The sequence below is a fragment of the Salvelinus namaycush genome, chromosome 2 (genome assembly GCF_016432855.1).
Source record: "Salvelinus namaycush isolate Seneca chromosome 2, SaNama_1.0, whole genome shotgun sequence".
Classification (NCBI taxonomy): Eukaryota; Metazoa; Chordata; class Actinopteri; order Salmoniformes; family Salmonidae; genus Salvelinus; species Salvelinus namaycush.
The window spans coordinates 59,500,540-59,514,560 of NC_052308.1; the positions used below are offsets into that span (position 1 = coordinate 59,500,540).

General features: G+C 40.8%; 1 protein-coding gene across 2 annotated transcripts in view; it reads right to left on the reverse strand.

The window, feature by feature from the left end:
- LOC120065207 (kinesin light chain 1-like) overlaps window positions 1-14,021 on the reverse strand; it is a 31,561-nt gene continuing 17,540 nt past the window's right edge. Inside the window, exons 10-16 of one of the 2 annotated variants that reach the window (XM_039016009.1) lie at window positions 11,431-11,480; window positions 10,849-10,904; window positions 10,620-10,728; window positions 10,111-10,227; window positions 4,336-4,460; window positions 1,100-1,163; window positions 1-815 (exon numbers count right to left, since the gene is read on the reverse strand). In XM_039016009.1, coding sequence (XP_038871937.1) covers window positions 732-815; window positions 1,100-1,163; window positions 4,336-4,460; window positions 10,111-10,227; window positions 10,620-10,728; window positions 10,849-10,904; window positions 11,431-11,480 — 605 coding nt within the window. In that variant the 3' untranslated portion in view covers window positions 1-731. Of the gene's footprint in view, window positions 816-1,099; window positions 1,164-4,335; window positions 4,461-5,355; window positions 7,952-10,110; window positions 10,228-10,619; window positions 10,729-10,848; window positions 10,905-11,430; window positions 11,481-14,021 lie in introns of those variants that run through there. The other variant, XM_039016017.1, reaches the window with a different exon arrangement.

Consider the following 14,021-nt stretch of genomic DNA (forward strand, 5'->3'; position numbering starts at 1 on the left):
CCGGTTGTGATTACAGCCTGGAATCGAATCAGGGTCTGTAGTGACACCTCTAGCACGGAGATGCAGCGCCTTAGACTGCTGCGCCACTCGGGAACCCCCTATATAAACAAGAAGTATCTGGTTCCATCAACTATTTTCTTTGTGTACGTTTTTATTAGGTGAAGTACCCCTTTAAATCTCAGATATATTTGATTCTAAATTCATGAATACCATCTTCATGACTTAATAACTATTTAACTACAGTACCGAGTATCTTCATGGCTATGGAAAGCGGGAGAAAACACTGCAAAAAGAAGTGTAATAGCTAAATTGGACAGCTCTTGAAAATAATAATCCTCTCTGATTTGGGAAGAGTACTGACCCACCAGGCTTTCGGAAGCTGCGGGTATAGTGAATAATAGATCCAGGCTTGGTCTCCATGGGAAACACTATTGTTCACAATATACTGCCCTGAGTGTCTGATTGCACAGAGCACCTTAAGGGGATTTGTATCAAACTAAGCCAAGCAGTAAGGATTCTCGCTGTCTAATCTCACAATATATCAATGACATTAAAACCAAGCACATTTTTACAATATATTTTTTGTATTCTACAGAAAGTCTACAAAATTAATACAATGTCTAGAAAGCAGCAATAACATTAAACTGTGTTTAAATGTAGGAATGGAAACGACAGAATTTAGGTTTAGAATTAAACATAATATTTGGTAAAACTGTTGGGAGTGTGTGTGTTCAGTTTCCAGTTCCACTGTAGAGCTCAACAGTACTGGAACTCAGGTTCCTGCTCTGCCTTAGCCTCTGGCCACCTGCTGGACTCTGTAAAGAGAACAAAAGAGACAGAGACAGGAGGAGAGAGATAGGGAGACACAGAGAGAGAGAAAATGAAAGAAATACAGATTTAAAAAAATACAAGGTCATGCTTTATCACTAAACTTGATTCTGAAGAGAGAGAATGGTGGGGGTGTTTTTAGAACAGGTATCTTGTTCCTGGGTGAACTAAGGTGAACTATTCAGCAGGCAGCTGCTAAGTTGCTACAAGGCCATAATTCAAACTAAGCAAGAAGTATGAATATCGCTATATCAACTAGGGGATGTGTTACCTGAAAGGAGTCATCGTCATCACTTCTCTTGTTCAAATAGTTCAGAGAGGCAGCTCGTTTCATACTGCAAAGAAAAACAAAGCATTTTCATTTTCACTTAAGCAAATTTCGATTAAATGTCTTATGCTTTGGCGAGTGTGTGTGTGTGTGTCTTTGTTCATGTGAGGCCACTGAAGGGTACTGGACCTAGAATGAATAGAGGGGTGTATCATGTTGTGTGAATTTGTGTGTCAAATTAATGTCACAACATTTTAATTTGTTTACACATTTGTCAAGTGCATTTCATATTGTTTGATTATGATTTAGTAACTCTGTTACTGAATATCTGCTCAGAATAGCATAGCTTTGTGTGAGATTAATCATTAATATAACAGTACATTTAAGATTATTTTTGTGCTACTTATCTTCAACTGAATCTTATACAGAAATGCTGGGTTGGTGGTCCTAATAAAGAGGAAGACAATAGCTGTGAAAAACCCCCCCACTGGAGCATTATCCTTAACCAAAAACGCAGTGTCAGACTTCAGGTGCTGTAGTTGCAGAAACACAATTAAGATAATGAAGATTGGAGTGGAGAGGGGATACAACTTTTTTTTTTTTAGATACTTGGTTAAAATAATCTCCAATGTGTGAATATTGTCATCTAAATATATATATATATCTCAATAATCTCAATAGTGTCAAAATACCACTTTATATATATATAAAATGGTATTTTGACACTATTGAGACAGCATTGAAATCAGATGGGGATACAGGCTGGTGGGAGAAACATTGTACTGAAATTAATCACGTTTGACATTATTGGCTATTTTGGCATTTAAAGCCCCATTCAGCCTCCAAAGCACCTAATTTCCTCAGCCACTTTGTGATGCAAATATATATATTTTTAACCTTTCCCACATTCAAGTCATTTCACATCTTTTCTTATTAGCCTCATGAACATAGCAACTTGGCTGCAGCTTCTATCTGTGCTAGAATGGTTGAGAAGGCCATAAAATGAAAAAATAAATAGGATATCGGTAACAGCCCAGAATATCCACACCGGTGCATCCCTAATTGAATGTCTAAAACCAGATCGAAAGTATGTAGTCAGGTCCAAAATTATTGGCAAAAGATTAGCAGACAAAAATTGTATAGAATAAATAATAAATACTGAGCAATATAATTTATATAATTTTTTACAATTATAATATTTTATACTAATACAATTGCTCAGAGAAATAGATTTTGTTTAACAAGTAATACATAAATAAAACTCTCTAAAAGACAAGGATCAAATATATTGGCACCCCTGTTTAATACTCCAGGACCCTCCTCTTGCGAAGATAATGACACTGAGACTTATTCAAAAAAGAAATATGAGATTGGAGAACACATTGGGAGGGCTCTTAGACCATTCCTCCATACAGAATCTGTCCAGATCCTTGATATCCTTTGTCTGCACTTATGGACAACCCTCTTCAATTCAAATCACAGGCTTTCAAATGGGGTTCGGGGACTGAGATGGCCATTGCAATAAAAAATAGTGGTCAATTAACAATTTGGGGTTATTGTCTTGCTGGAAGATCCACTTGCGGCCAAGTTTCAGGCTCCTGGCAGAGGCAACCAGGTTTTTGGCGAAAATGTCCTAGTACTAAAGTTCATGATGGAAATTAGATTGGGATACAGGCAGGTGGGAGAAACATTGGGATACGTGACTGCGGGGATTGAACTCTGGGCCGCATTCCAAACACTTAAAAGACACACCCTCTCTCCTCAGCCCTCAAATTAAGTGGACTTCTGATGACGAATCATGACGTCTGACGAGTTGACATTTGCAGGGCAAGGGAAGAATGAATTCATTATAAATGGACCGCTTCCTGCCCAGGAAATTTGTCACTGTTGTGTGTGCCTTATATGCGTTACAGTCAATTATGATTGCATTTCATATCTTGGCTAGAAGACAACGCATCCATAGACATCGAAGGCTATCCTACTATATCAGGTAAATCGAAAATTACAAATGTATAAGTGTGATTTCCAAAAGCTAACCAAACAAAAACATCATTACTTTTATGACACGTGTTTGAGCAGTCATGTGCTTTAGTAGCACCATTTGTAACTTATTTACATTAGTTTTTACTTACACTTGTATGTTGACTTCTCCATATGTTGGTTAAGTTTTGGCGAACTTTTCTTAGAGGATGTACAATCATCGCAAATTGAATTATGTGGCGTTTCAGGCCCGGAGTGAACGAGGGCTGAGGGGTTTACGTTGCCAACTTCCCTTGTTTGGCTTATCATTTGCACCAACAACAAAGGTGGCCGCCAAGGGCATAAGGCAAGGGTAAGTGGAGGAGGGTGTGTCTTTTACGAGTATAAAACGTAGCCAAACACTTAAAAGACACACCCTATCCCCTCAGCCCTCAAATTAAGTGGACACTTCTGATGACGTTTCATGACGTCTGAAGAATATACACTTGCAGGGCAAGGGAGGAAGGAATGATTTTTAAAATGGATCACTCTTGGCCGGAGATTCGTCACTTGTTCATCCCGCGATGATTGTGTTTTCAGCCACGGGTAGCTTGTGGGTGCTTTATATGCGCTACAGTCAATTATGAGTGCATATCTACTTATATTAAATATATAATTATTAATATATACCTACTGTATGATAGCTAGCAAATTAATTAGCTAACTAACATTAGCCTGCCTAGTTGGAACTTCTGAAGAAGGAAAATGTTTTATTTCTACAATTTCCAAAAGATAACCAAACAAAAACATTACTTTTTACGAGACGTGTGTGTGCCGTCATGTTCATTAGTTGCACATTTTCTAACTTATTTGCATTTGTTTTTACTTACACTTGTATGTTGACTTCTCCATTGATGTTGTTTTAAAGTTTTTGCAGACTTTACCAATTTCTATGGTAAATATTTCCTTAACTCATCTTGAACTGCAATGTTGGTTAAGGGCTTGTAAGTAAGCATTTCAAGGTAAGGTCTACACTTGTATTTGGCGCATGTGACAAATTTGATTTGATTTGCCAGAGGCAACACTGGGGTCTGAAGTTATCATGTAATTGTCAAAGCATTTTATTCTCTGATCCTTGCCACTTTTATGGCCATTTAGAGCCAATTGAATGAAAAAGTCTTACATATTGTACCTTTTAAAGCAGCAAAAATGTTATAACTGTGCATGGGGTGTGAGGACTCACTAGGTACTGTGTGTTTGTGCATGTTTGTCTCTCTTACTGGGGGTTGCGTGGGTCGGGGGGACCGTTCCCCTGTAGTTTCTTCACCAGCATCTCGCTGCTTCGCCGTATGACGTCCCGGAGCCTCCCCATCGATCCTGCTCTCCTCAAAACCCAACTGCCATCCTGAAACAACGCCCAGGGTCAGACAGTCCTGTAAACTCAGTCTCCCAATCCATTCCTGATAGACCCCAGTAGGTGTGCACATTTTTATTCCAGTCCAGCCCAAACATATCAGATTGCTTTGACGACAAATTGTCTCCAAAAAGCATCAGCAATAAATCTAGGCTGCCGGCCTGAAACTTCCTTCACCATACCCAATGTGTTTTTTGCGCTGGCCCTAGAACAAAAACATGCAGACCTTGTAGCTCTCCAGGGTTGTATCTCAATCTAGTAAAGTGGCTTACTCATACTCACCTTGTCTCCTTTCCTTCATCTGTTATGGTGGGATAGGGATAGTACTGGACGATTAAAAATCAAGTCCACAAATTGGTAGCCACCCTATGGTTTTATACTGTTCAGTATTTTTCAGACCAGTACAAATGAAGGCTGCAGATGAGAAGAAGCTACCGAACCAAACCCTGCCCTCGCTAAGGCATAGTCAAGGGCATTATTTCAAAATCAGTACTTCTCCAGTAGGGGGCAGGAGAAATAGGAATTTACAGTGTGTTGAAGATAACTGTACATTTCAAACAAGAATCCATGAATAAGATGAAGCTGTAGAATTGTTCTTTGCTTTGAGAAACTAGTCTTTGATGCCCCACTGAAGTAAACCTTCAGTCCTTAAACTGACACTAAGTCCACACTTCGAGGGAGAATGTACAAGGTGGTGAAATGTAATTGGATTAATCTGCAGCCTATTGCTGTGTGATACATTTTTAGTATGGCAGAGAAGCTATCATGCGCCAGAGCTTCCGGGTAGTGATACTAGGTCAATGGACTCCAGAGGGAGGGAGGAGAGCATATCGGATGTGCGGTTCCCCCTCAGGTTGGTTTACACAAGCATCCAGCCAAAGAAAAGCCCAAAATGAAAGTCTTTATTTTCAGTCGATGTCAAACAAGGTTAAGAGACACATTCATCACAACAAGCGAGGGTGTGCGTAGGCCTACACAATGCCGTGACAGGAGAATCAGTAATGGAGAGCACAACGTTCTACAGATGGACCGATGAAAAAAATAAAGTATGACACAGCAAAATTGCTCCACTACATAGGCCTACCAGCCAGCCAGTGTCAGAATTGGCTAGCTCCACTACTACTGCTAATTTTATATATATATATATATATTTTTTTTTTTTTAAATCTGTTAGCAGTGTTCACTGAGATGCTAAAATGCCACAGTTAGGTGGAATTGCATTTTCATATGGTAACAATAGTGTAATTACTTTTAACTACACATTAACTATTTTAACTCATAGTACCGCATCTGTTTTGGTATAGCACATGCACTTTCTTTTAAACCATTATCTGTAAATGTACTATGATTGAGTATAGACCTGCACTGATTGTGAAACAGAGTTATTATATATTCTTTAAAGTGCTTAGAGTAATAACATGGCATACAGGCAACTTCAATTTGGTGGATTTGGCTAATGCTGAAACGACTGGCTAGCTAGAAGGTTAGTTACAAGTACTACACTTAGACTAAAATACATTGTTTCCCCTCATTCTATATTTATACTAACTAAACTAAAAGTGACTGAAACATGGGAAATATAAAAGAAACTGGGACAAGTAGTGGACATCCGTGAATACATTTCAAGAAACAGCGTTGTTTGAAACATTTTTACAGTGAGGAAACATAACTGTTCAACGACACCTCACAATATGATCACATCCAACTTCAATCCCCAACTGAAAGTCGATCTTTAAGCAGCTATAAGCATAGCATAATAGTCATCAGCAGCGTTCATAAAATCCAATGTCAATTTATAACGTATAGCTTTTGAGCAGCCAGCTAGGTCACATGTTACTGTGTTCAAGGTAACTAGGTTGTTGGCTGACAAGATAGCTAACCGTGGTCATTTCATGTGTGCCATGGCTGTTCATAGTGGTGTCATAAACTAACATAAGCTGTTATGACTGCCTTACGCCATGGCAGCGTAAAGTAGGATTTTAAGACGAGAGGATAACAAGAGGGAGAGCTGTGTGAGGAACAACAAGAGGACCATCAAGCTAAATCCAAATAATGGACCTCACGAAATTTCCCTCAAGCTTACAAAGTCAAATACAACAACTTTGTGCGGCAGTGTACATTAATTTGTGTGTTTCTGCTGTTTGAGTCCCTTTTCAATGGCTACTTCAAAACATGAAACAAGATCTCTTGCTTGGCGCATAATTACATATTATTATATGTTTGGAGAAGCAATTTGCAAAATGCCATTAAATTCAAACATTTATTCTACAGTTAGCAAGCTGTTCCTCTTTAAAAAGTCAATACCATAGGCAGGCAATGACAAAATTATGCCTATATAATAATAATGGCTTAAAATATTAAGCAATTGCTTAGAGGGACAATGCAAAGAAATAAGCATTATGATAAACACTATGCTATATAAGAAACTATTTCAAAGTAAACAAAAACAGGAGACAGATACACTCATCTCAATAACACAAGTCATCGATGTGTAAACTCAAAAAGGTGCTTGCAAGTGGCGACGTGACTTGGAATCATAACAGCGTCACAATATTTGTTTATTTTCTTACACTTGCTCCTATATAACATAATAGTACGCATACATATTTTACAAGGGTCACGGTCACACTTAAAACAAGTAGCAAGATGAGAAAATGAGTGAAAATAATAAAAAAAGGCACCTAGGTAGTTCAATCCCGGTCAAACGTCAGGACAGAAAGCTGGCTGCAGCTAAATATAAACCACTACTGTAGCTAGTTGCTCTTCAGTGGCAAATAATGTTATCGCGACAACAAAACGGGGTAAAAATTCTGATGGTAGTGGACTAATAATTGATGCCGTTATAACTGTGCTTGTTGGAAATATGAAAATCAATTTAAAAACAATCGTATTTGCATACAAGGAGAACAGAAGAGGGAAAATCAAACAACCAATCCGAAGCTTTGATAGGTAAGTTTCCAGTGTTCAATTGGCCTCTGGTGCCACTGTCCAACATCTCTTATTGGTTAGAATATCATACACATTATACAAGTGATGACACAGCAAGAGAAAGGGAGAGACAGAGGGGGAGAAATGGATAGAGGAAGAGAAGGGCTGAAAGATGATGCAGCACGATGAGAGAAATCAGTGGGCATGAATGAGCGAGGAAGATAACTAGAGAGAAAAAGAGGGATAAAGAAAACACAAGAAGAAGATGGCAAGAGACAAGAGGTAGAGTGTGGAAGAAGATAGAGAACATGCGTGGCAGTGTGAGAGAGACAAAGGAGGGGAGAGAGGGAGCGGTGAAAGGGATAATCAGTTTGGGCCAGGATTTGGAGTGGGGATGAAGGAGGAGTCCTCCATGAGAGATTAGAAGAGGCTTCACACAGAGGAAATGACGAGGGGCATCCATTTTGATTCGATTGGCGTGATTTTGATTGGTTGGCTTGATTGGATTGGTTGAGAAGAGTGAGGCGGAGGAAGGTCATCCCGCTGATTTAGGCCTAATGAACGAAGGACAAAGAGAGAAGAGAACAAGAAGAAAAGTGGAGAGCGAAAGAGACCGATACAAGAGAGATTGAGGAGAGAGAGAACCAGAACGGGGAGAAAGAGACAGATACAACAAAAAAGAGAAAGAAGAAAAATACAGGCGGAAAAACACAAGGTTAACACACCATTCTAGAGAGGAACATAGCAAGATTAAAAGATCAACGCTTAGAACATTATTTTATGACCAATATAAATCAAATCAATATCAAACATGACTGCACACTTGCATTTGTCATAAAGAATTAAATGTAGAAGACAGACCGTGTAGGGCCACAAATGATTGACAATGATAAAATCACAGTAATCATTTGAAAGGGTTTAGAGAAGACAAAGCTTTTTTAGTATTCGCTACGCTGCACTGAACGCAATATCGATGAGTCAGCTAATGACATAATCAGTGTGAACCGCAGTGGGACTCGAGGGGCACCTTGGCAGTCTGCTCACCCTGCAATGCAGCGTGCACCTAGCCATCTACAGTAGGGGGCAGGGCTGTGGAGAATCTGCTTTAAAACTGATAAGAAACCATTATACACTGAGTATACTAAACACTAGGAACACCTTCCTAATATTGAACAGCCTCAATTCGTCAAGGCATGGACTCTACAAGGTGTCGAAAGAGTTCCACAGGGATGCTGGCCCATGTTGACTCCAATGCTTCCCACAGTCTTGTCAAGTTGGCTGGATATCCTTTGGGTGGTGGACCATTCTTGATACACACGGGAAACTGTTGAAGGTGAAAAACCCAGCAGCGTTGCAGTTCTTGACACAAACCGGTGCGCCTGGCACCTACTACCATACCCCGTTCAAAGGCACTTACATTTTTTGCCTTGCCCATTCACCCTCTGAATGGCACAATCCATGTCTCAAGGCTTAAAAATCCCTCTTCAACCTTTCTCCTCCCCTTCATCTACACTGATTGAAGTATAAGGGATTATAGCTTTCACCTGGTCAGTCTGTCATGTATACCTAGTATATATTAAACCAAGTATAATATATAAAAGACGTTATTAGAGGATATTAGGTTATTAAAAACATGTCTTCTGGATTGACAAGCGCTCGAACATCTCATTCCAAAATCATGGGCATTAATATCGAGTTGGTCCCCCCTTTGCCGCTATAACAGCCTCCACTCTTCTGCGAAGGCTTTCCACTAGATGTTGGAACATTCCTGCGGGGACTTGCTTCCATTCAGCAACAAGAGCATTAGTGAGGTTGGGCATTGATGTTGGGCGATTAGGCCTGGCTCGCAGTCAGCATTCCAATTCATTCCAAAGGTGTTCGATGGGGTTGAGGTCAGGGCTCTGTGCAGGCCAGTCAAGTTCTTCCACACCAATCTCGACAAACCATTTCTGTATGGCGTTGTGCACAGGGCATTGTCATGCTGAAACAGGAAAGGGCCTTCCCCAAACTGTTGCCACAAAGTTGGAAGCACAGAATCGTCTAGAATGTAATTGTATGCTGTAGCGTTAAGATTTCCCTTCACTGGAACTAAGGGGCCTAGCCCAAACCATGAAAAACAGCCTCAGACCATTATTCCTTCTCCACCAAACTTTACAGTTGGCTCTATGCATTGGGGCAGGTAGCGTCCTCCTAGCATCCGCCAAACCCGGGTTCATCCATCGGACTGCCATCGAAACCCATTTCGTGAAGCTCCCAACGAACAGTTCTTGTGCTGACGTTGCTTGAAGAGGCAGTTTGGAACTCGGTAGTGAGTGAGGACAGATGATTTTTACGCACTTCAACTGTCCCATTCTATGAGCTTGTGTTGCCTACCACTTCGCGGCTGAGCCGTTGTTGCTCCTAGACATTTCCACATCACAATAACAGCACTTACAGTTGAGCGGGGCAGCTCTAGCAGGGCAGAAATTGAAGAACTGACTTGTTGGAAAGGTGGCATCCTATGACGGTGCCACGTTAAGTCACAGCTCTTTAGTTAGGCCATTCTACTGCAAATGTTTGTCTATGGAGATTGCATGGCGGTGAAATAGCCTAATTTGAAGGGGTGTCCACATACTTTTGTATATATTTTACAGTACATATGCACTCAATGCCTTTCTAAATAATATAAGAAGGCTTGTGTGTGTGTGTGTGTGTGTCTGTGCAGTGCACTCACCCCGTTCCAGTCCACGCTGCCGTCCTCCCCTGCTTCGGAGGGGCTCTCATATTTTACGCTGCTCAGACTCTCCCTGCTCCTCCTCCTGTCTCCGTCTCTCTGCAGCTCCACCCCACCCTGAACAAAACACACAAATCCTTCCAATATAATTTCACCTTTGGTTCTTACATTATTATTGAAAGTAATTGGTGCAACTGATTGGTAAAAAAAAAATATCAGTAAACCATGCAGTCACAAACACACAATCAAGCAAAATAGTTCATGAATATACAGATGTGCCCTGCATCAAAGGCAAGCAAGAAATAGGGAAATAGTAATACTCAATATGCAACAATAGATCTTAAAGTCTCTGAATGTCTACATTCAGTTCAAGCATTTCCATAACTGAATATACACAAGTTTGGATTTCATAGTGTGGATTTAAGCTTGAATGTGTGTGCGTTTTTATACATTTGAGGGTTAATGTGTGTGTGTGTGTGTGTGTGTGTGTGTGAGAGAGCGAAGCTGACCTGTTTTCGGGACCTCAAGGCACACTCCTCCAGGGTCTCAGCGGCCTCCATCTTGCCTTGCCGGCGGTACAGAGCTCCCAGATTACGTAGCGTGGTGTTGACAGTGGGGCTGATACACACACACACAAGGTCACTTCAAAATCACTGCAGTGACTACAGAGATGCTAATCAGTACCATTCCTTTACTTCGGTAGTGCTTCCAAGTCTTTAAGTGGACTTATTTTTTTACCTGTTCACCTTGCAGTTTTTATACCAGCCGCCATAATCTCCATAGCCGTCTTTGCTCTGGTGATAGAGAAGGGAAAAAACATCACAAAAAGGGAAACACCTCACATTTTCCAAAATGACTCAGCTATTTGACATCAAACACAGTGGGGCAACATCCTGCTTACAGAAAACAGAATTTAAACCTGTCCAGACCACCACTACTGACTGTTAGCAATGTGCACCGTCCCTTGAGGCGTGCTTGGGAAAAGCTTTTTGTTTTCAGTTAGCAGGAAGTTGCTGCCTCAGTGTATGATGTCATATCGCTGCGTCTACCCAAAATAACCATTCTTCCCCCTAATTTTTGTCATTTAGCAGACGCTCTTATCCAGAGCAACTTACAGCAGTGAGTACATACATTTTAATGTTTTCTTACTGGTCCCCCATGGGAATTAAACCCCCAACCCTGGTGATTTCAAGCGCCATGCTCTACCAACTGAGCAACACGGGACCAGACCGAATTGACAAGTAAATAGGCGTTCCTTATAAAAATTGGCACCCCTGCCACATGTCCGTTCATGCCCGCTTGCTCTCACACACACTTTACCTTGCACTCCTCCCGCTCCTCGGCATGCATCCAGATGGGTTTGTTCTCAGCTGCAGAGAGGAGAAAGAGAAAGGTGTGCTGGCAAAAACATCCCCAATGAGTAACAGACAGGCGTTGAACAAATGGTAGGATACAGACGTAGACAGCTGCACCTTGCTGACATGTAGGCAACATTAGTTCAACTTTGTTCCTTTTTTTCGTGTGACAAGATCGTATCGCAACCTCTCAATCTCAGTAATAGTTTGAGATAGGTTGAAACAGCATTTAAAACAGAGACCAGAGTTCTGATAATCCCTCCAATTCATCCCCACCCCACCACAGAATCAATTGAGACCTATTTGTTAATTAACCGTGCATTATATTGGCATGGTAAGAAACTCAAGAGAGAGACAAGGTCACAATTCTGCCTCAAATTTATTGAGAATATGGAAAAAGAAATGCGTGAAAAAAAAAATTGGCATGAAAGGCACTTGTGTGTAAAAATACTAAAACCTCAAATCAAAGTCAACCCATCATTTCGCATGTTACATCTTGAGGAGATATACCTTTGATGAAAGCATTTAATTTCATTATGGATAAAAAATAAATGAAGCATATTTAATTGAAAATGTCAAAATAAAATGAACAGAATATTGTCAATGTCAAAAACATTCAATAAACTCAACATAACATGTGACTGTGAAAGACAATGAAAAATACACGTGGTAGCTTACTTAAAATATCTTGGCATGTTAAGCCTGAAAAACACTATCATAATGAAGACATACTTATCAAAAAAAAATTTGGACAGTGTATGATAACCAACCTTTGTTTTCTTTACAGCGACATAAGTATTATGCTAGTAGTTATAAGTGGTCATGTATGTTATGTATAAAAAATACATGTGATCCTATAACAGTGTTACGAAGGCATTGTGTCACACTACTTCAAGAAGGGATTTCCAAAGAAAGATTTAAAATAAGAGACGACTTCATGACAGAAGAACCAAAAAATACCAAAACCAAAAAATACAATGCCACTATTATATAAAGTATAACAAAGTATGGAATTTTACACAAGACAAAAAACAAAACAAAAAAACACACGAAACTAACAAAGTCTAGACAATTCCATGCCCTCATGCATGAAGACACACAAAACCGAGACTTAAAATATCTTTGTATCGCAAATGGTAATAAATAATTAAATGGTGAGCAATATAATAAGCAACACCTATGTAAACCAAGTTGGATTTTGTTCTTGTTCCAGATATGTGCATTTTTCACTATGGGAAAACCCCCACCAATGTTTCCACTTACCTTCATTGCTGTGTATCATATGCACACGCCCAGTGATTATCCTACAATGTGACATATGGCATTTAGAGAGAAAGTTCAAGAAGACCTTTTATGGCACTTCGATCATCCGTAACACCTCAAATGAAAACTATCATTCATCTGCACATCAGATACAGCTTGCAAATGCTAGAAATTAGGAAAAAGTTTCCAATACATTCAATATGGGAAGAAGTAACATTTTTCTTCTAACGGTGGAATTTAACCAAAAAATAATTGTTTAGTTAGCCCTTAAATACACTGCTCAAAAAAATAAAGGGAACACTTAAACAACACAATGTAACTCCAAGTCAATCACACTTCTGTGAAATCAAACTGTCCACTTAGGAAGCAACACTGATTGACAATAAATTTCACATGCTGTTGTACAAATGGAATAGACAAAAGGTGGAAATTATAGGCAATTAGCAAGACACCCCCAATAAAGGAATGGTTCTGCAGGTGGTGACCACAGACCACTTCTCAGTTCCTATGCTTCCTGGCTGATGTTTGTCACTTTTGAATGCTGGCGGTGCTTTCACTCTAGTGGTAGCATGAGACGGAGTCTACAACCCACACAAGTGGCTCAGGTAGTGCAGTTCATCCAGGATGGCACATCAATGCGAGCTGTGGCAAAAAGGTTTGCTGTGTCTGTCAGCGTAGTGTCCAGAGCATGGAGGCGCTACCAGGAGACAGGCCAGTACATCAGGAGACGTGGAGGAGGCCGTAGGAGGGCAACAACCCAGCAGCAGGACCGCTACCTCCGCCTTTGTGCAAGGAGGTGCACTGCCAGAGCCCTGCAAAATGACCTCCAGCAGGACACAAATGTGCATGTGTCTGCTCAAATGGTCAGAAACAGACTCCATGAGGGTGGTATGAGGGCCCGACGTCCACAGGTGGGGGTTGTGCTTACAGCCCAACACCGTGCAGGACGTTTGGCATTTGCCAGAGAACACCAAGATTGGCAAATTCGCCACTGGCGCCCTGTGCTCTTCACAGATGAAAGCAGGTTCACACTGAGCACATGAGCACATGTGACAGAGTCTGGAGACGCCGTGGAGAACGATCTGCTGCCTGCAACATCCTCCAGCATGACCGGTTTGGCGGTGGGTCAGTCATGGTGTGGGGTGGCATTTCTTTGTGGGGCCGCACAGCCCTCCATGTGCTCGCCAGAGGTAGCCTGACTGCCATTAGGTACCGAGATGAGATCCTCAGACCCCTTGTGAGACCATATGCTGACACATGCACATTTGTGGCCTGCTGGAGGTCATTTTGCAG